Below are 26819 nucleotides of genomic sequence, written 5' to 3'. Positions count from 1 at the left end.
TTGACAAAGTGCTCTATAGATCTAGGATTTTTATAGTGTGCTGGTTTGGGCTCAGGTAGAATTAGTTTTCTTCTCAATGTCAGGTATGAGGCTGTGTTTTGGATTTGTGCTGGACACACTGATGATAATAGAGATGTTTTTGTTATTGCTGAGCAGGACTTAGAGCCGAGGCCTTTTCTGCTGTTTATTCTGCCCTATTGGTGAGGGACATCTAGCAACATGCAGAAACATAGACTGAGTTTGTGAATGGTACCACGTCTGGTATGTGACGGACTCCTGTGGAGCAGAGTGCTTTGTGTTGCTGCTACTTGAATTGTTCTGTAGGAAACAATTTGGATTCTGTTGTAGTGATGTTGAGCCAGACCTAATGAAATTCAGCCACTGTTTCTGTGTTCCATTGCTTTTTGGGTTCATCTACTCACTGTTGGCTTGAAAACAAAACACAGGGTTTGTCTTCAGAATTAGTTGTGGTTTATGTAGCAGGACTGACTTTCCTAGTGCTCTCAGTTTAATGTTTGAAAGATACAAGTTGTAGGAGAAAATTCAGCCTAAGTGGATTTAAAGGTTAGTGTTTGGATACCTCTATTAATTGCTTAGCATTTCTTATCTAGAATTGTCAAGGCTTATCTCAGCTACTTTAGCTGAATGCTCAATTGTCATAGAATAATTTCAAGTATTAGTGCTCATTTTAAATTATTCCAACAACTAAGCAGATATCCCCTCTGGCTCCATTACAAATGTGCTTTAAGGTGCTGAATACTTCAAGGTGACTTCCTATTTCCAGCTTGCACTTCATCAGCAAGGTGATTTGTAACATGTAAATGTAATTGATAGCTCTGCCTGGAATCTGGAGGCTTTGCATAATTCTATTCCTTACTGCTAATTAGTCCACTAGTCAGTTGCTTCTCATATGATCCTTTATATTTTGACAGTCCTAAGAGCGGTATTCATCCTATACAGACATTTCTCTAAAACCAACAGACATTCTCTTAAATTCACAATCTCAAAGGGGATACTGAGTGAAGACTCCAAACAGAGGTTCACAACCTAAATACTTCTGGTAGATGACCTGACCTCTGTAAGCAGTAAACATTTAGGTGTTCTTCATCACACGTGTGCTCTCCAGCACCAATATTTGAAGTACCCTCACTGGTCTGGCTGTTGGGTTCCATGAGGCTGCTTTCTAAAACTGCTTTTAGAGCAAGGTCCTGGTCTCTGTACTTTCCTGACATTCTGTGGAAGATCAAGTCAGTTCTTGAACAATTCTTAATTAAAGTAACTTGCTTAAGAAAAGCAGACTCTTGTTATGGAAGCAGTATTCTCTCTGGAGAAGAGCATGTTCCAAACACTTTATTGTTTTCAAAATTGTCTCTGAAGATCAAATTCTACATGAGTCTGTTACAGTAATCTATTGTTTTGAGATTCAATTTGATTATTGCTAGTGCCATGAATATGTCTTTAAGTAAGACTTTGTGGCATTCTAATGCAAATGAATAATAAAAGATGGGTGTATAACAGACTTACTTTCATAAAAATGTAGCTGAAGAAATTATTTAAAGCTTTCTCTTGCATTGACATACTGTAAATTGAGCCTATGAAGAACTAAAAAAATCAGAGAGAATAGGGATTGGTTGGAGAAGGGCTGGGTTAATTTTGTGCCTGGATCTTTGTACTATGTTTCTTGGGTGGTTTCTTTGTTGTTTTGAATTCAAAGAAAAATGTGAAAAAACATTATTTGTGTCCAACAAAAGAAGGGGCTATAGCTGATAAAAATCAGGAAGAAATCCATCTGGTTGCAAGAGTTGAACTGAACTGTCCTTTGTTTTCTCCACCTGACATTGGTTCTGCCATTGCATGTGATGAGGGGAAAATATCCATAGTGCAGGAAGTGCCTGAGGTTTTCAAAAGCTTTAACTCAAGATGAGAACAGTGGCTTACACAAACCACTCAGATCCCTGCCATCATCTAAGGCTTGGGGAAGTGGCAGACCATCATCCAAAGTATTGCACATCTCTCCTCACCATAAATCTGTCAATTGTTGAAGAACAGCCATGTTCTGATGGTGTGTCATAGTTATTTCTGTTTTCTGTGCACTGGCTCTTGCAACCCCACAACATAGAATAATGTTTTGTCAACAAAAAAATGCAAATTAAATAAGTTTAATGACTATCCCAAAAATGTGGTTTGGAACATAAATCTCAATTTGTTCTGGTCACAGTGGGTCAGCCTTATGTCCCGTAAATGAGATTATTGTTTGTGCTGCTTTGCACAGGGATGCAGATGGGAACATGTTTTTAGATGAAGATTTTAAAGGTGTGTTATTCTGCTTCAGGATGGAGCCTTCCTCTATACCTCTCTGCTTTCTTTTTCTGAATACTGGTGCTGTTGTTTTTTTCCTAGCAGTAAATATGGCTGTCTAACATTCAGTTTTTCAGCATATACTCTGCTCTTAATGAATGTGATCATTTACACAGTGTCACTGTAGTATTGGCATGCTAAATAATTTAGGGAGCTGTGGCAGGTAGATAGCTCTGTGCTGTCTATGTTACTATGGCAATACATTTGCTTAATGTAAATATTAGTCATTCTGACCATATGAATCTCAGAGCTTCTGACATTATTAGCTGTGTCTGGGAGGTGGGAGTGTGCATATCTGAAAGAAAAGTTGTTCTGGCAATATTAATAGTTTAAAGATTACTTTCTCTTTCATAATTCCTTCTGCTTTGTGACTGAGCTGCATGATCTATTGATTGTAATGAACAGAGCAGAACATTTCTCCCATTTCTTTATCATGGTTGTAATGCAGCTCTGTTATAAAGAAATATATAACTGTATTCTGATCCTCAAAAAATTCAACTGACTGAAATGACGGGAAATAAGGTCTTGAGGTCCATGAACTTTGCTCCTGATCACACAGTCAAGGCAGTTTTGGAGCACAAGAAATAAAATCAAACTTGGAAGAAAAGTTTCAGGGGTATTAGACTGAGTTCCATGACTTGAAGAGGAAGCTAATCCTGAAGCTTTTCCATTCCCTCTGTGGGTACCAGCAGGTCTTAAGAAACACATAGTGTGTTTGAAAATTGTTGCAGAAACAACATGTTAATGAAGTTTATTTCTTAAATAGTTTTTTAGATGTTTTTTGTCCATTTTTATAAATAATTTCCAGGGAAAATGAACTACCTTCTGAAAGATCTTCTCTTTATTGCCAACTTATTCCTGATTCTATGAACTATTCTTTGTTATGATCTGCTAGTACCTTTGAAAATCAAATAGAAGTGGAAAAATAATTAGATCACAGTTGATAGTCTATGTAAAAGCTCAGTCACTTCAAGCATGAATACTGCATATACACTGGTAGTATTTGTAACATTTTATAAACTTTTTGAAACCTCGGTGTGTTAAACTGTGAAGCTTAAGATCAATTTTAAAAAGATTTGTCAGGAGTGTGCTACCCTTTCCCTGTGTTTAGAATAGTCCCCACCCTTCCTGCCAAACATCTGTAATGCAGTAAAAGAAAGCATGGTACACAGTGAATGATGTCTTTAATTATTTGTAGCATGGATTATACTGGAGGTTTCTGTGTGCTGCGGTTTGACACCAGTGCTCAGCTTCTATCTATGTTTGGCCCATTATCTGTCAAAGAAGGAAATAATTAAAAAAACAGTAGTAGCCAAGCAAAGACTTCTGGTTTCTTTGAATTTTGCAGAAGAGATTTTACTGGGCTTGTATAAGTGTTCTTTAGTTTTTCTGTCCCTGAGATGATAAAACTTTCACTGTCAGTGCTTGCACATAAGGCAAAACTCCTTACTGAACAAGAATACAAACTAGAGTTTTTAGTTGCCTTTCCGTGGCACTGATGCTCACAAATGCTAGTCTGGAACTCAAGTTAACCTAGGAAAATTAATTATTTACCACATATCTTTTCCTGACAGCCTGCCTGTGGGAATACTGTGCTGTTGGCTGTCTCTTCTTTAAAAATATAGTGTGCTTTAGGTGTATCTGTTGATTGTAGATGCAGAGAAATATTGAGACATTTAGATTCAGAATGCCTATCAAGTATTAGCATAGTTGAAATAGTAATTGGAGGAGCTTCTCTGATTATGCTTTTAGTAAACAAACCTTACTCATAAAATGGCATGGGAAAAGCCACATCCAGTACAATGTATTGGAGGAGAAAGACTGCAGAGGCACTTTCTGCTCTGTGGGAAGAACTTGCGTAAGGAGAGTTGCTCCTGTAGCATCAGACTGGCAGGGTTTTCCCTCAGGGAAAGAAAGTTGATGGTTCTGCGTTTTAAAAGTCACAAGTATCCATTTTCAGGACACATTTCTGTGAGGGATACTTTGAACCCTCAACAAGCAATCTTTTCTAGGTTTGGCTTCAGGACCTGGTGTGTGCCATGGGACCCATGAGAGCACCATGGCAGAGTGGAAGGGAGGGGACAGGTTGTGTATTCGCTTGGCATAACTCATACTGGTGGAGGGTTCAGCTAGCTTGGTGAGCTTGTGGCAGCTCAAATCTACCATTAAAGTAGACTGCTGTCTTTTTTTTTTTTTTTTTTTTTTTTTTTTTTTTTTTTTTTTTTCCCAGCTGCAGCACAGGGTTGGGGATGCTGGGCAGTACTCACAGCTTCCTGCAGGCAAGCATGCAGTGGAATGCTCCACAGAAAGAAGTATACCAGATCTTTTCTTTCTGACCTCCACAGCATTTCTTTGCTTCTACTGCTACTATGGCACACCTGTATTTTAAAGCTGGGCTGAAGAAAGTGGAACGGATTGTGTTACAAGCTAAATGTTTAAATCGGGTAATAAATTGAAAGGAACAAAAGTGTGTTCAAAAAAGCAGTTGCATTTAATGTTTCACACATGATTTGCTCAGCTAGTTTCTTTTACTGTCACAGTGCAAGTGCCTTTTCACTTTTCCCCGCAGAAGAAAAAAATCTAATTGTTCTGCATTGCCTTTTTTATGTGTGTAATGAATGTCTGCTTTTGAGTATTACCTTACAAATAAAAAGTGGAGATTTTATCTCTAGAGTTTTTATGCTTTTTGTTGTCATTCTTTATATTCTACTTTGAAAAGGTAATGATGGCTGTTGTGCAGTCCTGCATATGACTCTCCAAGAGGAAGGAGAGCTGGCACCACTCTTGTGTTGGGATGGGGAAATCCCAGAGGAACTGTGTATCTCAAGCTTGTGCTGACTGTAAATTGTTTCTGGACTGGCACATGTGAGTCCTCACACTCTGAGGTACTGTTGATCCATAGACAGCTGGCACTTTGTTATCCCATCTCATCTTCTCTCCATTGCTGTCACAGGACAAATACATTGTGGAGATTAAAAGGGAAGGAATATTATGGTCCTTGTCCTATTACGTTATCCTTAAAAATAATTGTTGTCCACTTAAATGCTTAAATAGATGTGGCATAGAATTACATAAGCTAATGTAGGGTCTAAAGTGTATTTCCAGTATCTTTTCCAGGAAACTAAAGTGTTTTTTTAGTTATATTTGTAGTTTTAACAGAAGATGGTGAAAAAGAGTGGGAAGCAACAGGTATGGTTTCCAGGGTTTTGTTGTTAGTATCTCAGTGCTTTCTTTTTCTGTTAAGGATTAGAGAGTATATGCCAAGTGTAATTTAATATATTATAGATACAAAAATATTTGTCAATTCATCCTTGCTGTTACTGCAGTAAGACAGACACTGTTGAAATCATAGTAATAAGCGATGTTTATGTAGATATTGTTTTTTCTAACATATATTGTTAGAAGAAGGGGGCTTTGAGTTCTCAGAAGGATCAGGAAACAGGCACAGAAGGCTTGTGCTTTCTCATAGCATGACCTCAACAGGTATTTATTTCCAGGTGCAGAACACTTACTTCAGGGCTACAGTAATACTAAAGGATGTGATTCTAACATCCTGCTTGGTTATTATAGTTTAATGCCACTCAGCATTATAATTAGCTTTACTAGACATTAATAAGTGGGTTTAATATTCAAACCATGGTGTTGGAGTTAAGTGTGCCAATGAACCTTATCAGTGGAGCAAAATGTAAATTTTAACTCATTTATCTCATTAGCCTTTAATAAGGCTGTGCTTCACAAATCAGGGCTGCATCATCTGCCGATTATACCCTCTGATCTGCTAAGCAAAATACCAATCTAATAATAGCCATACATTGCATGAAATTCTCCCACTGGTGTTCTGAAACACTTAATGTATTTATTTTTTTCATTTAGGGGGCCTTGATTGTGTCTTATCTCTTCTGCACAGTGCCAAAATACAGAAATGAATGTAAAATGAGAATTCATTACTTGAAGGCCCTGGCTTTAGATGTGTTTTGCCAAATAGGAGTTTGTGATGGGCTGTAAGTCTAAGTGTGTAGTCTGTAAATCTAAGAGTGTGGCGCATAGGGATTCTGAGAGTTTCTGGGACAGGTAAACGGCCAGACAGTCAACTAAATAATGTTGACTTGCTGCTTTAATAATAATCAGAGCTCTCTGAAAGTCTGTGGCCTTTGTATTAAGGGAAAAACTGAGATGAGTAATTTGCCTCAGGCCCATGTAAAAGGGAAGAGAATTGGAGGAGAAAAGTAAAGGAGTAGCGTCTCATGGCTTGAGCTCTTGTATGCAAGCAGTTACCATTGCAGCTCGTGATGATGATCATTGTGTGCCATCTGTATTATTCAGACCAAGTAAAAAAAACTAAACACATTTGAATTATTCTAGCAAGTCCAGTTTTGATGCTTTTCCCCAGAAAGTTGCTTATATAACATTGTCTAAGCCTAAAGAAACTTGTTCAATACTTCTAGAAACTTTCAAGCTTTTTCAAGGTTTCTCAATAAATATTAGTAAGATTCACTGGCTGGGAGTGATCAGAGGTGATTCTGGTGTCTGAGGCAACAAACTCAGTCATTCCACTTGTAAGCTGATTTGGTTCAGGTTTGCTTCCATGTGGTCTTTTATTTTGAAAAATTTATACTAGCATTCTCAGGCTGAATTTTTTAATGTTTTCATCTCTTTCTAGGGCAGCATTAAAGCAGTGTTTCAGATACATACAGTCTGTCATGACAGAATCTGTTTAAATGGTTGCTAGGGTGCAAGGGGAATCTCTTTATTCAGTGTGTTAAACTGATATTTAAATCTCTTTGTAGTGTGCTGAGGGATGCTAGCAGTATATTTCAATAGCAACAGCTGCTGCCTTCACAGAGGCACAGAGCCTGTTGACTGCTTTTGGGCATAGATGGACTAGGCTAGTAGTCATCCTTCACAGTACTGTCTTGTATTTTCTGTGTTGATCTTCATGATGGTCACAGAGAAAACTCAGTTTTTCCCCCTATTTAGAGAAAACCACGGATTTGTCTCACAGTCCTACTGAGTTAGAGGATGGAGGGGCATTGTCACAACCCCACTTGTACACGTGGAATCCAGTGGTTTTCAATTTAAATTGTTGGCAACTTTGAGGACTGATTCTTTCCAATTGGGCTGATTGTTGTGGTATCCATAATTGCAGCTGTATGTGCCTTCGGTACTGGCACTTCAGAAGAGAGGCTTTCATAGGATCATAGAATGACTTAGGAGCATGAAAATTTATCCAGTTTCAGTCCTGCCACCATGGGCAGGGACACTTCACCTGGCAAAGTTGTTCAGGGCCCCATCTAACTTGGCCTTGAATACTTCAGGGATTGGGCATAGACAACTTCCCTGGGCAGCCTAGTTCCACTGTCTCACTACCCTCTGAGTAAAGAATTTCCTCCTATTGCCTAATCTAAACCCCTTCTCTTGTAGTTCAACATTTCCCCTTGTCCTATCACTGTCTGTCTATGTAAAAAAATTGCTCTCCCTCCTTTTTGTAAGGCCCCTTAAAGTACTGGAAAGCTTTAGTGAGATCTCCCTGGAGCCTTCTCTTTGCTGAACAACCCCAGCTCATTCAGGCTGTCTTTGTAGGAGAGATGCTCCAGCCTTCAGGTCATCTTTATGGCCCTCCTCTGGACTTGCCCTAACAGGTCCACGTCTCTCTTGTGCTGATGTCTGCATACCTGGGTGCAGTGTTCCAGGTGTGGTCTCACAAGGGCAGGGTTTTCTTCTATCCTTCATAAATTTGTCATTAGTCATATATATTTAGTTTTGTGCTGACTTACTTAAATGGAACACTATTTATTTTCTATTAGTTTTTTCAGCACAGACACTTGGTTGTATGCAAATGCTTCATAAAGTCACCAGAGGGCTTACTGGGACATTCTGTGATGCTCAGGACTGAGGATAATGTCCTTCAGAGTAAAAGTCTGCTTGAGAAGAGCAGGGATGTCTGAACTGCCTGACAGTTCTGAAACAGCAGGGAAGGGCTTTATTACTGCAGTGGCTGTGGCATGAATTATTGTGCAAGTATAATGTTACCTGTGGGGCAAGGTGAAGACGAAGCAGAATGGAGATGGCAGGGTATGTGGTGACAGTAGAAATACTGGGAGTTTTGTTTTAGCAGAGCGATAGCTGGTGAATGATGTAACAGTTTTGCATATTCTAGACTACTTTCATAACTGATGAAACGGTTATGAAAAAATTAGTTTGACGTATGCTCTCATTCAGAGGTTGGAAAAATAATAATAATTTTTTTTAATTCAGTGTCAAGAACCATGTCCTCAGGAATAAAGTTGGAGGTCTCACTTCCAAATGTGCTGTGGTTACAGCTGACAGCTGTTCAAGGTCTGTGCATACAGACTTTCTCCTGCCTCTTTGAACTGCTTCTGTCTTCAGCTTGGGAGCTCTCTGAGGACTGGTGTGTCAGATCTGACAGGATACTATAGCTTCTGCAGCTCTGACAGCCTTACACAGGAGGACAGAACTGGAGGTGAGAAGCTGCAGGGTTCCCCAAGACGCACACAGACACTCCCCACTTTCAGAATTGTGCAGGCAGGAATGAACAACATGGTGATGGGTGGAACCTGTGCTTTCCCACGCCAGTGGAAGCCTCCACAGGTGTTAAAAAATTAGATGGGAGAGGCTGTGGTTTGACTTTGGTTATCTGTGCTGAGAAGCATTCCTGCCAGGGCTGACATCCAACTCTCTTATTTACTAGAAGGCTTTCAGTATTGGTCATTCCAAATGTTAAAAAATTAAAATAGTAATTAGATTTTATTTTTACTTGAATCTGATACTTGATTCACATTTAGTACATACATTTGTGAGGTTCTGTGTTTTTCAGAGCCCTCCTTCTATAAGATAAATAGTTTTCATTTGCAATTTGTTAGGTTATTTGCTTCCTTTTACTCTCCAGGGTGTGACAGTTGCTAGTTTATCTGCATTCCTTTCTGGACTAGAAAGACACCTGTATTTCTGTTTGTGTTTTCTCAAAGGTCCAAAGGCAAAACTGAAAAAAAAAATTATACAGAATTGCTATCAAAGTGTCAGATTACATCAATATTTTTTTTTTAATTGTTCCTCTGATTGTTTATCAGTTTCTTTTTTGCATGCTGGCAACATGTCTGAGACAGGTGTTGTATAGACTATATGCTTCCTTTTTGGCCATTGCATTAAACTGTTTCATTATCCAGGGAAAAGCATTCACAGGAATGGGACATGCTGTAATGATTTTCAGTTGCAGAAGACTAGGTGGTGTAGGAGTGTAAAATATTTTCATAGTAGAGTAGCCTTATGTTAGGAGATCAGAGATGCAGAATTAATTTGCACTTTGCGTAATGAAAAACTTAACACTGTTTACATGACACAAATAATTTTGTTCCTAGGAAAGCTGGAGAAGCTTCAAGGGAAAAACATCTACCACCTGTATAAAATGCAATGTAACTAAATGGAAATATAAATAACATGTAGATTTTTCTTTGATCTAGCTTTTTATGCACTAAACATCATAAAAATGCCAACACTCAGTTTTGGATTTTCTTGTTTACTGCCATATGTATTAAAAGCAAAGAATTTAACCTACATATAGAAATCTATAGTCTGCCAAAAGTCCACCCACCATGCAAATCTGTACTAATACTTTTAAATAACAGTGTCACTGCAGGGGTGAGGGTGTTTTTACATGGAGCCGTGCTCATAGATGTATAATTTTATTGAGGCTCTTGACTTCATTACAGGAATTAATATAACATGAATCTTCAACTTCTGCTTGTCTGCTCTGAGTTGGAATAGAAAGGGAGAGGGAGAAGAGTGTATCTCTGCCATTTCCTATGACTTGAATACCTGGGTTTTTGTGCATTGGGAATGGGGAGCTGGAGACATAGGATGGGGTTTTGTAAGGAAGTGTTCATTTTGCAATTTCTCCCCCCACCCCTTTTATTCTTCCACCCCTTTGTTCTTCAGTGTACAGTGAGATATAATGATTTGTGTGTTTCATCTTAAACACTAATATTTATTCAGTAGTTTTGCCCAAGTTTGACAATTGCAAATCATAAAAAAAATTTTGCAAGGGGCTTTCTCTTTGTCAAACTTGAACATAATTTAGGACAAAGTAAGTTCACTAGCTTCTGGAGCCTTCTCTAAGCTAAATTGGAAATGTCTGATGCAAACAATATTGGTTCAAGAGGTTTGTAGTTTCTATCTTTCTTTTAATTCTTTTAAAGAAGGAAAGAAAGCTGACAAAACCACATTTATGTTTAAAACTATCAATGCACTAAATATAACATTTTGCCACAAGGTCTATGTAATATGAGGTCGTAGATGTAAATAGGGCAAGATAAGAAAATAACCTTTCAGATTTTAGTAGTTCATTAAGTTGACTAAGTTTGAGGGGTAGTTTGTGATTCTGCCATCCTACAGTGCACTGAAACAGTTGTTCTGAAGCTCTGTAACAAGATGCTTTTGCTCATTACCATTGTTCATTAGTTCATCATGTCACTAACATGCTATCATTTCAGAGTGTAGGAAATAATATTGACTTGGTGGATAAGTAGCTTGGGGTGGTAATTATCTCTAAAATGAGTAGTTTCAATAACAGTGTGCAGAAGATAAATGACAAATTCAAGTTATCTAGTAATTATTATAGTCCATGTACTATAATGAACATATTGAGAGGTATAGAAGGGTTTTACTTAAATTTAGATAGAGTTATAAACTGTTTTTTTCCAGGAAAAAGAGAAATTTGTATTGTGAATGAAGTTTTGGGAGGAGAAATAAATATGCTTACAGATTATGTTGACAACTATGCAATAACCATTCTATACATAACAGTTTTGATTTTATGGCATCTTCTGTCCTTTTCTGGTACTTTTAGTTTGAAAGAGGATCATAAAGAGAAGCATCATGTACATGTGCGCAAGAGAGCAAGTTTATCTGCAGAGTGGAAGTTCTTTTCTCAGTGCAAACTTGGCACCAGTACTCTTGGAAGCTTGTTGTTTGGTTTCCTTGTTTATTAGACAAATAATCAGGGTAGTCTTAATGGTGTTTTACTGCTGATTTTTGTGTTTGGACTATATTTAGAACCTGCAGAATCAGCCTAGAGTGTGGAAATTAAAAAAAAAAAGTGGCTTCTCTATCATGAAACACAATGTTTAGAATATATGTGTATTTGCATTTTATTGTGATTAGTGCTGAAAGCACACATGTCTTCTTTAATGCCACTTTGTACACTGGAGAACATTACTCTTGGACTTCTTATGCTTATTATAATGAGTAATTTGACATGTTGTACAAATCACCTGAAAAATTGTCTTACATATTATTGCTATAGTCATAAAATATATAGTTTAATCTTATTTTCTGTAATCTACTTATGATAATTACAGGTATATTGATAACATTTTTCTAGACCATCTTTCTCTTGGGAAGGTAGTATTTCCTGTTCTGTATGCTAGTGTTCTGAAAATAGTTTTAAATATTCAGAGTATAGAGTCTTCTACTGTTTTGCTGGTCTCATTCATCTTTCTGTCAGGAAGGCTTTCTAGAAAGGCAACTTAATAATTTCCTATGAATTTATTTTATACTTTTAGCTACAGAAACTATTTTACCTTTCTCAAAAACAATCTAAACAACAAAAAAATGTTCCATCACTTCAGCAATCACAACTTCAGGAAACACGTGGTTTCTCTAAATTATAAGCATGTTGGGGCTGGGTTTGTGTGTCACATGGGTGTCAGAATTATCTTGTAAAACAAAATTGATGCACAGAGGGCATGGGTCACTTTGATTTCTTGCTTCCACTAGCATAATCAGAACATAAAGTAGGTTTTGTCAAATGTCTGCTTTCTGATGTGTTGCTCCCTCCCATTCCTGGATAGTGATGAATTTGGAAATAAACCCTGTACAGATTCTCAGTAAAGGTGAAGACTTTGGCAACAACTTTTTAGCAATAATTCATTTCAATTATGGCAAAAAATTACTAGTCTAGACATAGTATGGGATATTTGTAATTCACTATGCATGAAATAATGGAAAGTAGATTCTTTCACTCAGTGACTTGTGCTGTGCCCTCTGGAGTTTGTTTATTTCCTTTGAAACTTGGTACAGAAACATTTGCAGTACAGTTTTAAACTGAGGTTTGTTTTGCTTGTAATATCTATCTCACAGAATACAACACCAAATGCTTTGGTCTGTGGGTCTTGGACATTTTTACGACTTGGTTTTCTATAGAAGCAGTCTTTTCTGGGGTCATCAATTTTGTTGGTGATGTGGGAATGAACCAGTGAAGCTAAAGCCTTTGAACTGATTTCAGTTCAATGGCAACTGAATTCTTTAGTGCGTAGATAGAAAAGAGCTTTTCTGAACTGCTATTTTTAAGGCCTTTTTTTAAGTTCAGTTTTGATATCCTTTTGTCTAGTAGCATACTAGACACCTCAGTCATACTGTGCCACAGTGCTATTGGGAATAGAGAAGTATCTATCTTGGATTTTAAGACCCTAGCTGCTATTTTATTATGATTTTAACCAATGTAATCTGTGTTTTGAACCACTAATTGTTACTGAATTGTTGCCTTTCTGTAGTAGGCTAAATGTGAGGACATAAAATACAACAGAGAAACAGGTTTATTATATTCTTTATCTCTCATAAAAAGGATCGAGTCATACCATTAGAATAACAACCATATTTTTTTTCTTTCTCTAGCTTCAGAATTATGACCTAGGGATATGAATATGTAGTTCATTCCTCCTGGGACTTTGCAAACATAGCTTCAGTAATTATATGCTCTCAAGTTCCAGTGAAATTGCCTATGTGCAATGAGTGTAGTGGATGAACATACCCTGTGGTGTAACAGGTAAATAAAGCCTTTCCTGAGCAGGTCAAAGTCTCTGTCAAGTCTTCTATGTGACTTAATTCCTGTTTTCTTGAGCAGTCAGTGCCATTTCTCTACTTTGGTAATATGACCTTTGATGAACCATCTTTGCTGGTTAGCTGTTTACCTTCCTGGGTACACTGTGTGTAATTTCAGCCTAACCCATCAATGCATTTTGGACCATGCTCCCTAACTGGCATCTCTGTCTTTTCACTTTGGCTGCAGCACGCAGCAGGAGTCTCTGAGGGCCTGGCATGTGGCTTAGCCCATGTCCTAGTGCATAGGCTGCCAGCAGGACTTGATCCTGTTGCTTGCCCTTGAAGCAAGCTTGTTTATGCCAGTGCAGCACTGCTGGGCTGGGGCTGCCAGCTGGACCTTGGGGTGTCACGGCTGCTTGCTTGTTGTGGGGGAACTGCCTCTTGATATGTGTGGAGAATCATGGAGTTATTTAATGCTGGAACCTGGACCTCCTAATGTATAATACCATAGGATTATACAGATCATCTGAAGAGCTTAGTGGTAGTCCAGTTGAGCCAATGTGAATCTACAATAAATATGTGAGTAGTGTAGCTCCCCAGACGTTTGATAAGAGTTGAATTGTGGTTTTTAACTGAAGCAGGCTGACTGTAGATGGGACAGGAAGATTTTTTGTCTCATTATAAAACATACTGTGTGTAGTTTCTCTCATGAGAGAGATCGTTAGGCAGCCTCTGTGGGGACAAGGCACAAGACATTCTTACTTTCATGTTAGCAGGTTGGATTAAATTGTGCTTAATGAGAACAGATTGATACTTTGATTAACTACATTGCTTAAAAATTTGTGGTGTCTCCTTCTCTGTTAGGCTTTTAAGCAGATAGCTTTATCAGTGTGAAACATCTTGTCCCACCTACACATAGAAGGCTTAGCATGTTTGCAGATACTGAGTAGAAAAACTGGATTGAAGAAAGCTGCCTGAATGTGAAATGCTTGCTCGAGGTAGACAAAGGACAAGAGAAATTGGGACTGCACCACTGAAGTATGGAAGGAGAAGTGAAGAAGGCAGTTAATTGTTCACATAGTTGAAATAATTTCCTCTAGTAATCTGCTTCAGGTTCTTGCTAGTAGAGCTTCTGAAGGTGGGTAGGACTTAATGAAAATGAGGATTCCTTGATGTAGTGACTTTTAACCACTGACAGTTTCGCAGTTGCCTACAACAGACCTACTGCTCTCCAGTGAACAACCTGTAATCCTTCTGCACTCTTGTGATGATTATATAGGGTCATGATGGGTGGGGATGTTACTGCTCTTCATAGGCTTTGCTTTTGCAGCAAAACTTTGTTACAAGCACTATGAATCCTTTTCTGTGAAAAAATTGATGTCTTCCTGTTGTTAATATGATTTAAACTCTCTTCCTGATCATAGTCCCTAAAGAAAATCTGACAAATTTGTGCAGAAGGCACTCTTTTCAATCAAAAGTAAAAAAATCCTGAACAAGGTCCCTTTTAAGATGAAACTAAGTTGAGGCATGCTAAAATTTGACTCTGTTTTCTTCTACTTCCCTCATCCACTTAGTAGAGACTGCAAAGGTGTGATTGCATAGCTGTGAGCAAGACAGTGTAATTTTTTTGAAGTAGTCTAATTTCAAGCCCCTTTATGCTATACTGATCCTTGAAAAAGTTTTGATACATGCTTTTTCTTTCGCTGCCATCGAGGCTTCTCTGTTGTCTCTTGTATCTGGACTGACAGGGCAGAAAGCTTTGGCCTGTAGAGAGCAAAAGTGCATTATCTGATTACAAGGGTTTGTTTGTGTTTGAACTGTTGAGCATGGCATCTTAATGTCTCAACAGAAGACAACCTTGATAAATTGCACAGCCTTGCAGCATATTTTATGCCTTCTTTTCTGTATTGCTGTATTAGTCAGCACATTTTTTGTCTTTTGCATTGCCTGTGAAACCCCAATCCTGCAAACTTTTGTGCTGGTTTCTTTTTTTTTTTTTTAATTAATGCAAAAGTGAAATTTTTGAGAAGAGACACTCCACTGTGAGAAGACTTAACAAGGGATTCTCTGCTAGGCTGTTCTTCCTAGTGTACTTTGCAGTAAAATAAGTACTTGTTTTGATTGAGGTGTTCAGCCCTGTTATCCACTGTGTGAAAAGAGCGGATAGCTTCCAGGATTCTGAAAGAAAACTGAATGTAGATATCCTCCCATGAGTCCAATGACTGAGTCTTGTGGACTGCTGATTTTCTTCAACTGGAAATAGACTGAGTTGTACTAAAGCTTTTTGAAATAGCTCTAGAAGGCATATGTAAGTGGGCTTGACCTTGTGTTAGAGTTAAACAACTGCTAGATAAGATATGAAAGATTTACCTGCTAAGAAGGTTCTGTTACTGTATGGCAGAGTCCAAGTACTAAACTGAGCTGAGGCTTTTGGAAGTAGAATTTTGAATGGACTGCATGAGAGTTATAACTTGTCAGGGTTATCAAATGGTGGAGTAATAACTTGGTCAGGATTTAGCACAGACAAAATTATAAAATTATAAAATTATAAAATCTTAACAATTAACTGAATAAAATAAATCGTTACTTTTGTTCTTAGTGGCCGCTGAGTTCACTTCTACTTTTTCCTGCATGAATTGCTGTTTTATAAATTAATTTACTTCCTTACCTTTGGACTCATTCTTGTTAGGTTATTTGTCTTGTTTAATTGAAATGAGATTTAATTCACAGGGAATGATGTGATGTTACATTTAGAATTGCACATTTGATCTTGCAATATAATCAGGAAAACCTAATCCAGTAACAAAATCTGCTCACAATGAATGTCGTCTGTCTGGTACTGCTATAACTACAGTATGTTGTTAGATTCAAACGTATCTTACAAGATATTCTCTCATCCAATTCAATTACCTCATTGAAATAGGGATGCTGTTTTTAGGACCTATTCTGTGACCACTTAAGTTGTCAAAAGCTTTTTGAAACACTATTACAGAGTTTGAAGTCTTTAAAACCTACACAATATATTAGTGTTTTGTGTTACTAAGGAAATCCCAGCATCCCAAGACGCTTTTGAAACTGGAAATATTTTCTTCCTTATGGGAATTGAATTGAACATAGAAATATTATTGCACATTTCAGTCTGCACTGCTGTCTTGTTACTTTTAGATTTGTGGTTTTCTGAACCCTAACCCTAGGCCTAACCCTAACCCCAACCCTAGGTCCAACAGTAATACCAGGCTTGGGTGGAGGCTGGTGGCAAGCAGAAAGATGTGGAGGGAGCCGTGTTGTCCTGTGTTCCCCTTGGCATGCTGCTTTTGTCTGCTGTGTGCTTGAACTGTCTGCATCTGGAGAGTCTTACAGCACTGATTTTTATCAGAATTTGTGAAGATAGCCATAGTCTCTCTTACTGTTGTTTTTTATCACAAGTACTGGCGACTGATGTGAAGTCAGTCTGATTCTGTGGTGCTAATGGAATTTTGTGATAGGTAGATGTGTAATATTATTTTATTTCAGCTAAATTCTTAAACAATGTGCAAAGACTACATTGAAACAACCTCTAAGTTGTCAAATGAAGGAACTCATAAATTGCCTCTGCTTTGTTAATTAACTTCTCTTACTTCAGCTTCTGATACCATCTTTCATTACATTATCATATTAGTTTTTCCAAAGCTGCTTGCTTCTGCAAGCAAGTAGAGATCTGCTAAAAGGGTGAATTAGGGTTGTAAAGTGAAGGATACTTTTGCCTGGAGGAGTCTGCTGGACTTCTACTGACATGGAAGATTTCTGTTTGTAGGAGATGCTGGCAAAGAGGAACCAGCAGGAAGTGGGCAGGTGATCTGAAGTATCTGTCAATTAAATATTCCTTGGATTATCAGCTATGGTATTAGGCAAAGTACTTAGAGCAGGCTTTTTCTAAATGGTGTGTAAGCATGTGTCATGTTTTTGCAGTGTTTCTTCGTAGAAATGTTGAGTGCTCAAGAGTTGCAAATGCATTTCCAGAAGGTGTGCATTTGGGGCATAGTGGTATCATTACTTAAGGAGGTCATGATAAAAGCACCCAGATCCTGGGTCTTTCAAGTTGGCTTCTCAAATCCACTTGCTCCTTTGATCACTGATTATTTTTGTGTGTGGGTTGTAGTTTTTTGGTTTTTTTTTTTTTGCAGGAATATCAGTAATGTAGAAATAGTACATACAATTAATTTCACAGGATTATTTAACAAGTAGCAGTGTACTGGCAGGTATCTTTAAGTAAATGAGCACATGATCTAGTTCTTACTGGTTGTGCACAATCATCTCCACTGCATCTGGTTCCAGGTGGTTTATAATCTGGAGAGTAGTTTGTATGGACTGCCAGCTTCATTCTGGAAGTGGTGTCACCCAAACAGATAAAGTGTGCAGGATTTATGCTGATTGTGCTGGCATCTCCACACATGGAAATATTATCTGCAAAGAGGATGGGCTAGATTGTGTTACTTGTGTTGTGTGAGTGTTTAGCAGACGCAGATGTAGGAAATATACTGTAAATGCTGCAAGAAGCAGGGTTAGGATGGAGATTGAATCTTGAACATATGAAAATATGTCTGTATGTAGATACACAGGAAAGTGCATAACCACCTTGCTTGCCTCAGAAATCTTAACAGGTGTACCCTGTATATTTCTGAACTCTTCTAAAATGGCAGAAGTCACTGCTACTTTTGGGACAGGCTGGGTGTTTTCCTGTGCTAGCAGTTTTAAGAATATAAACAGAACGCACATAGAGGGAGCAGAGATGTCCGCTACAGAGAAGAGCTTTTCATCTTTTAAGATATGCACAGAGAAATCCCTTCTATACTGGCAAAGAATTGCTGTGTGGGATTTGGCAGCTTATGCTACAAAAAAATTCTGTTTGTTGTTGGGCGCTTCTGGTTGGGCTTTTTTTCCTATGGTCCCAAAGTGAAACAAATTAAATGCCGAGTTGGTTTGCAAAAAGGAGAATAAAAATGTAAACTTTATAAAAAGAAAAAGGATGGGAGGGAATTCTATGACTTAGATACTGGTGTGTGAGGGAGTACTATGTTCTCTTAAGCCTCTCAAATATCTGCAAGATATCAATCTTTGTTTCATTTTAACTTTCCCCTGCAGGTGTGCAACTACTTTGATACTCATATATCTAGGATATTAAATAATGGATTAATGGAATGTTTCAATGTTTGATCCTATTCTTATAGTCCTTAAATATGACATCTCAATTTATTTGGCTTTGGATACATAAAGGTTTTATCGTTCATGTTGTTTAGTTTTGTTTACTTTGGTATTGATAGGGATGCACCCTTCTATGTGAATATGGTGCTCTCCAGATATTCTCAACCATTTATGGTATGGTTTCTGGCAGAACACTTCTAAGAATTTGTGATTATATCTATTATTGGAAGATATAAAAAAAAACCCAGAGAAATAACCTCTACTTTTTTTTTACCTGTGCAATCTATGCAACATTAGTTACTAAATAACTCTGAACAGACATGGTCAGATGGCAAAAGCGTCATAATGAGAAACTAAAAATGCAATGATATGCATAAAATGTTTATTGCATAAACTTCTGTTGGGCTGGTTTATTTCAGTAGCACCTTATTACAGCACTCATCTCAAAAGTTTGAGCATCATAAGCTATTATCATGAGGAAAAGTCTAAGATGATCCCATATAACATACTTTAAAAAATTCTATCCTCAAACTGAATTAAAAGAAGAAAAGTTTGTGTTCTCTTTAAGAATTTTCTTTTCTGTTAGACATTATAATTTGATGTGCACTGGTACATGTGTGGTACATTTCTTTTTGGTTTTGTTTTCTTTTTAACAGATTTCTGTGGGTACCAAAGCTCAGGACACAGTATCAATCTCATCATGATGCTTGAACATCTGTAGCTCACTGGAGAATTTCAAAAAGAAATTCAGCATGACCTAATTGGTGTGACCTGTGGAAATTTTATAATGTCCTCTGGAACAAGTATCAGCAGAAATAGGCAGGCTCCCAGCCTGCACGGTGTTGATCCAGAAACATGCATGATAGTGTTTAGAACACATTGGGCACAGGTAATTTTAATTAGTTTTATTGATTGATGTAAGCTACATTAATACAAATTTGCTTTATTATTTCTTCTGGGATAATCCTGAATTTCTCAGGAACAAATGTCTTTTTATGCAGAATGTAGTAGATGACACTGAACTGTTTTTAAAATGGAAAGATAATTGACCTTTCAAGGTCTAGTTAGCCTTTACTAATCACACTTGGAACTCTGGATTTACATCTAAATGGGAAGTGGTAGGACATGGTAATGTCTTATTGAAGGCCTAGATCTTCTTACTGGCTTTCCTATTGATTAATTGTGACTTACACCCTCTTGCAGACTTCTGTGATTCTTTTACTTGTGCTGGGTAAGTCTTACCTATCCTTTGTAAAGTAAATTAGATGCACAGTGCAAGGCTGTATGCACTCTTGTTTATTATGGATAGATGTAAATTATACACTTCAGCATATTCTAAAAATTGTTTGCATGTCATCAGGATTGTAATTGCTTTTAAGCAAAGATGTTTTGCTGTGAGCATCATAATATAAGGTCTTGTTTGCTGCAGTAATATTAATAACCTAACAATTTAGATAAAATTGATTTCTGTGCTGCTGTTCTTGTTCTTTGGCTCTCCCAAGAAACCAGCCAGACGAATGGTGGTGTTTCTGAGGTGTTCCAGGGTCAGAGGAGCTGTCATACAAGAATCACCTTTTCTCACCTAACTAGTGATGTGTCTATTAGGGGAGCCACTGTTCCTTTAGGATTTTGTGGCAAAAAGGCTAAAGACAATGTATTCTTTTGTAGACAATGAGCTTTATTGTTTGTATGCACAATAGAATGTACTTCAGGGTTAGATGTGCTGGTATGACTGTTATTACTATATTGAAAGTTGCAAGAGTATGTGGGCATCAGTGGCCACTTGGTATCATATAAAAGGTGTCAAGCTAAGAACAGCACTGTGGGCTGATACTGCTCTTACTATTGCAAATCATCCTATGATATTAATATTCCCGAGCACAATTACTCTGGCTGGAGAACAGGCCCTTTGATTTCAGTCCTCTGTGACAAACTTGTTTCAAACATCATGGAAACTCAGTTTTTGAACACTAAGGAACTATCCCTATTTGAGATAACCCCTGATTTTCAGGAATAGGGTAAATGACAAATTTAGGTGCTTATTAAAAAAGGTGAACAGCAGCAGTATATTTTTGCCTTGTGCATGCCAAATGTGAAACTTAATGGGTCTTGTCTGTCAAACTTCCTGAATTTGGAAACATAAAAAGACTTAATGCTTTTTGTGTTAAAGAATTTTTATTTTTTTCCTTGTAGTGATAGGTGCATGCTTTTTATGTTGCATTCAAGTGCATTAAAACGGACCTGTCTTTGTTTCTCTTTAGGTTCTGAAAATCTTAGAGAAGCATGATCCTTTGAAAAATGCTCAAGCAAAATATGGGGCAGTCTCACCTGATGAGGCCAACACTGTCCAGAATTATGTGGAGCACATGCTTTTCTTATTAATTGAGGAGCAAGCAAAGGATGCCTCGATGGGGCCTATTCTGGAGTTTGTGGTCTCAGAAAACATCATGGAAAAGCTTTTCCTTTGGAGCCTACGGCGAGAGTTCACCGATGAGACAAAAATCGAGCAACTCAAAATGTATGAAATGCTCGTAACGCAGTCTCATCAGCCTTTGCTGCATCACAAGCCCATCTTGAAACCTTTGATGATGTTGCTGAGCTCCTGCTCAGGAACAACCACTCCAACAGTGGAAACAGAGTTGGTTGTTCTCTTGAACCAGCTCTGCTCTATAATAGCCAAAGATCCCTCAATTTTAGAACTGTTTTTCCACACTAGTGAGGACCAGGGAGCTGCCAATTTCCTCATTTTTTCCCTGCTGATCCCCTTCATCCATCGAGAAGGAACAGTAGGCCAACAGGCCCGGGATGCACTGCTTTTTATTATGTCTCTGTCTTCAGAAAACAACCTTGTTGCAAACCACATAGCAGAAAACACCTATTTTTGCCCAGTAAGTTGTTCTTATTTTACATGGTCTTCAGTGCTAAACTGTGTTTCCTGCATTCTTTCCTCCTTTTCTGTAATTTTTGGTTAAGAAGTGTTGCAACACATTTGTTTCTGCTAACACCTATTTCATAAATGCTAGTGCTGTTTAAACCATCCCCAATGCCAACCACAGTCTTGCTTCTTGTTTCCATACTTTTGTGCTTTTGGGCCAGCACAAATGTTTCTGCAGTCACACAGTGAATTGAATTGGAAAACTGATGGAAGTTGTAGCAGAACATAGTGGGAGGGAAATCTGTTCTGTCTTACTGTGAGGCACTTTTGAGATTCTGGGGCTGAAGGGAGTGAGAAAGAGGAGTGAGGTGTCCTGAGGGTGGTTGTTTCAGATGGCAGCAGAAGCGTAAACTGGCTGTGCTTCCCACACTGACATCAGTTCTACAGTTCGAAAAGCAAGTGTGAGAATAGTGAGAGTGTTACAGAAATGTTATAATTTTGTACGGTAAAAGGGAGATTTGCTTGTTGTCACAAATTGGGTGTTTCTATGCCTATCTCGGGCTAACTACCATCTTGCTATGTTGTTCTCTGTTACAAAACTTGGTAGCACTGTTAAATTGTTACACCTGGCAAATTGATCTTGCTACATTAATATAAAACCTTTACTTACCTGCTGTTAAGTAAGTAATCTGATTTAACTAACAAAGCTGTGCCATTGCAGTTTTAAAGCTAAAGCAGACTGAAATAACAACACCTGCTTCTTCATGCCTTGTCACAGTCTGACATATGCAGTGGGTGTGTTCAAACCCAAGTATTCTGTACAGAAGTTGCTCTTGTGGGTCAGTTTTTGCATGGATTATTTTATATTCTGCATGGCTTGCATTTTAATATAAAATCCTGGAAAAATAAAGTGGAGGAAAGTCTTACATGGCTACTAAAGAGAGATTTGTAAAAGAGAGAGCACTAGAATCCCTGCCACTGATCAACAGCTGCTCCAGCCTTAGGTTTTCATTTGTTCTGAGATTGCTTTGAGCAGTAGGGCAGAGCCACATTTGTAGGGTTGGTGAAACCTAAAAATTCCACAACAAAACTTCTAAATGGTTTCTTTTGTCAGTTGTAAATATTGCATCAATTTGAGACTCCAGTTGACCTTGTTTAATACATACTGCCAAAGAATATAGTATTGATTCTCAAAGTGTCCCCAGGACAGATACCATTATTGGATCCATGCTATAACTTCCATAATTACATTTTCCAATTAGTTTTAAAAAAAACAAAAAACTAACCTTATTACAGTGAAGATAAAAGCCAGCTTTCAACAGCAGGGAGCCACGACTGACAATCATTCCAATTAGGAAGGCTTCTTGTCAAAATGTGCTAAAATCAGACTTCTCTGAACAGTAATGAGGTTGGCCTCAGTCTATAATAAGACTTAATTGTAATGCCATATATTTAGCTTACCAGCACAATATCTTTTTTTTTGAATTTGAGTTGTGATGAGCTGGAAACCAGATTTTGTTCTGATGTAGGATTTTGTAGGTGTCAGTGACATTGCTGTATATCACTGAAATCAGTGCAAATGTTGCCTCAGGTACTCTGCAAAACAGCTAATGCAGTCCTGTGTTGATAGCAGAGATATTTTGGGTGGCTCTGTGTTGATGTTATCTCTGTTTCTGGGGATGGGTTGGCATGTAGGGTTTTCTTTACCATGCCTTATTGCATAATACAGGCATCCCCTGGGGTGGGGTCTGGCCATAAATCTCTGCTGCCTCATGTACCCAGGTCAGTGTTAGATCTGTGCTAATGTGAACCTTCCTGTTTTTTGACATAAATTTGGTAAACAGCTTTTAAAAAACTGGGCTGTCCATAGATCCACAGTATTCAAAACTGTAGGTGAAAAAACTATAAGGGAGGAACGAAGGAGACATTTTGCTGCGGGTTACATCACTAACAAATGTTTTTAACATGGAATGTGTGGGCAAACTATTTGATCAAGTTTTCTGATTTTACACCAAATAGCTTTTATCATGTTTTGACATGAAAGTTTTCTGGAAATGATTGAAGATACTATCTGTTCAGCATTATAATCATAAAAAAAAAAAATTCTAAAGAATTTTGAGCAGGGTGACATCACAAAGTCCCGTACAAAACTTTGTAAATACCTTGCAGCTTAGTAAAGCAACTGTTATAGGAGGAGGGATGGCTCTGCAGTGTCTTTGACATGTTGCAGCTGCAAAGAGAGAGAAAGACCATGAATGTGGGAGGAAAGAGAATTATTAAAAGAAAATAATTGTCCAGATAGCAATTGTTTATGCATTAACAACACATTATAATCACATAATAGGCCTGATATTACAAATCATGTAGTCAGTGTCTTCTGTAAGTCAAGAGAAAGTAAATAAATAAAAAAAACTGGTTTTTAGAGAGACTCGGGACTCAATGGTGAGAAAGAAACTGCTGGAGCTGCTTGTAAAAGTAGATGAGCATGTAGGGCTGACATGACAAATGCTAGAAGAAGTTTAAAAGGACACTGCTTTGCATAAAACAACAAGTAAAACCAATCTTACCTTTCCAGGATGTGAATGCATTAATTTCCTTATATTTCAGATTATTTTTTTCATTAATGTTTCATTTCTGATTAAAATTCTGTTCTCTTGGTAATTTCAGATGGCAACCCTATTTGTACCATACACTTTGTGAACATTTAAAAATATTTTTTATCTAAAGAGGTGAAATTGCTTCCTGTGGCTACTCTGACTCAGTGCTTAAGAAACATAATTCCACAGAGCCATTTGTGTTGTAGTTCATATCCAAAATAAGAGCTTCCTAAACTTTACAGACTTTAGCAGCTGCATCTGTCACTTCTTACTTCAGTAAGTCTGACAGAGTAAAGAAAAGTCTGACAGACTAAAGAATTCAAGACTTTGATTGTGAGTTCAGTGTTCCTTTTATTGGAGAGTAGTATGTTTTGTTCAAGGTCAGCTTCTTGTGCTTAAGGGCTAATGCCCCTATGAAGGAGAAACGTGGATGGGACACAGCTCTGAGAATCAGGTTGCATACTGAGAGGGTGCCTTTGTGTTTATGAATAGCAATTAAGCTTTAAGCAGACAATGGAGAATCAAGTGTGCATTAATTAAAAGTTCACAAGACAAACAAATGTCAATTTCTCTCATCATTGGAAGCCTAGGTTTGTGAGAGTGTGTGTGTGGGTTATGTATGGTAGTTCTGTAAGAGCCATTTTCGGAGCTCTTCTACTGTGAAGAAAAAATGCCCAAAGAGATTCTGCTTGTAGAAGAATGGGATTGTACAAATAAAGCTTTGCTCAATAGCTTTAGCTTCTCAATTTTTCAACATATGTTGAGCTTTGTCCTTTATGTAGCTGTGTATATAACACTGCATATATGTCACTGTACTAAAGCAGTCAATTTCCACATTATTCTTTCCTCCCCTTTAATATTTGGCTTACTTATCTATGCCAGAATAAATCAATTTTCCAAATGATGTGCATTAGGAATAAAAAGCATTCATAAAGACAGCTTTTGTCTGACTGTATGGATTAACAGTTACAATTGCTGGTGCCTGTGTATGAGCAAAACGTGATCACCGTCTGTGAACCTTTGGTCTTTGATCTGGACATTGTCAACTGTTTGTTTTCCAGTGTTTTGGTAAATAAGATCTGTGTTTCATCTGAGCTTTGGCAGTAGATGCCAAGTAGCCATTTGTAAGAGGAAATATTTTTAGAAGAGTCTGTTGAATGAAAATGAAAAAGATTTCCATTAGGCCGAGTTATAATGTTCCCATAAAAAAGAAAATAATCTTTAAAAATTATCATGAAGTTCTGTGGAATCATCTCAGAAGGATAAGAGTTCTAAGTAATATTTAGAAAGTTTCTGGCTTCAAATAACCTTAATAATTAAAAACTGCATCTGAAAATACCATACTCTAGATACATTCAGCAAAATTTAATAGCCCTTTTGGAAGTATACTTTCTAAATTGTAACTAAAAATACTCTCTTGTTCTTTGGTGATACATTCTACATAAATCACCTGTAAGGCTTAATATTACTGGAAACATTGTTTAAATAATAAGTGATTTCAGACTTCTTTATTTTTTTGCTTCCTTCATATAATTAAGTAAGGAAAAAGGGAAATGATGAACGGTTAAGTTTACTTTTTTTAAAGTGGATTCAGCTGAGTTTAAGTGCCTGGCAATCAAAGTCAATATGTATCTGTGGTCTAAGTGGGGCTGAACTTCATTTTTGTTGATGGGGCACTTTCATCCTCCATTTCTGATGTTTCATGTTCCTAAGTGAAATTACTTCATCCATGTTTGAGCAGTGACATTTGAATCAGCAGCAAAAGACAAACTGTAGATAATGGCACTGATGGCTGTTTCTAATAGAGACTGAAGAAAGCGCAAAACAAGTTTAGAAAAATTTAAAAAGAAATTGTAACTTTGGATTAAAAAAACCAAATCACATGAGAACCTGATTTTTTTCCATCACTTTTTCCTAAATACCAGATCTTGAAAGAAGCATATTATATGGAAGGCTCTTTAAAATATTTATGTCTTTCTGTCACAGGACTTTTTTGAAAGGAAATTAATTTAATCTTAACACTTTCTTATGCTACTAAAAATAATAGGAGAAACCATTTGTGGTACCACCATTCAAGCAGATGGACAATTGGAAAGTTAACTTATTTCCTCTTCTGTTTCTGAAATACAGGTGCTAGCAACAGGACTAAGTGCCCTCTATTCATCTTTGCCTACAAAGCTGGAAGAAAAAGGGGAGGAATGGCACTGTCTGATGAAAGATGACTGGCTTTTGTCACCAGCCCTTGTACAATTCATGAATTCCCTTGAATTTTGCAATGCTGTGATACAGGTAACTAAACAGAGTTAGCCTGTTCTTTATAAGTAGTAGTAAGCTAGATCTCCTGCAGAACTTTGTAAGTCATAGAGTTTATTTATTTTTGTTAATGGCATGAACTATCAAAGTTAGAGTAAAACAAGCTGTGTATAAAATGAATGCCTTGTGCTGTCTGTCCTAGTTATAAGGATGTACTAATATATTTGTGGTTTTCAGGTGCCAAATGTTTCAAATGAAAGTTTGATATTACATTATGTAATTGGGAGCATTTTCTGTTAAAATCAAAAAACAAATGTTTATTGCATTTTAATACCACTGTTGATCCTAGAAGTAAATTGAATGCCTTTACATGTGGGAAAATGTAGGGTTTATATCTCTATTTGTTTAAGCTCTCATAACGGTGTACAAAAGGAAATAGTGAAAATAGTCTGTTTTGCCTGTTAGTGAGTACAACATAAAGAAAGCCTTCCAAGCAGAATTGTTTAGGTCTCCTCCTAGAAGTATAAATCCATTTTTGATTGGCCTGTTTTGAACCTATTCTGTTCTTCTTTTCAGTGCTTTGCTCCCTTACTATTTTTTTCTGATTTAAATGTAAAATGAAATTCTTGTCTTTATATATTGTTTTTAAGGCTTGAATGCTTGATAGAACCCAAATCCAGTATTTCATTAAAACAGGATATAAATTCTACAGAAACTGG

At 37.4% G+C, this 26819-nt stretch overlaps 1 protein-coding gene across 3 annotated transcripts in view; it reads left to right on the top strand.

Moving 5' to 3' along the window:
* FHIP1A (FHF complex subunit HOOK interacting protein 1A) overlaps positions 1 to 26819 on the top strand; it is an 89143-nt gene that overhangs the window by 25270 nt on the left and 37054 nt on the right. For all 3 annotated transcript variants that reach the window (XM_021530203.4, XM_077782930.2, XM_085578878.1), the window contains exons 3-5: positions 19032 to 19264; positions 20637 to 21263; positions 25978 to 26136. In XM_021530203.4, coding sequence (XP_021385878.3) covers positions 19163 to 19264; positions 20637 to 21263; positions 25978 to 26136 — 888 coding nt within the window. In that variant the 5' untranslated portion in view covers positions 19032 to 19162. The remainder of the gene's footprint in view (positions 1 to 19031; positions 19265 to 20636; positions 21264 to 25977; positions 26137 to 26819) is intronic.

The sequence above is a fragment of the Lonchura striata genome, chromosome 4, assembly GCF_050655825.1.
Source record: "Lonchura striata isolate lonStrDom1 chromosome 4, ASM5065582v1, whole genome shotgun sequence".
Lineage (NCBI taxonomy): Eukaryota > Metazoa > Chordata > Aves > Passeriformes > Estrildidae > Lonchura > Lonchura striata.
This window is presented reverse-complemented; position numbering and strand designations above follow the sequence as displayed.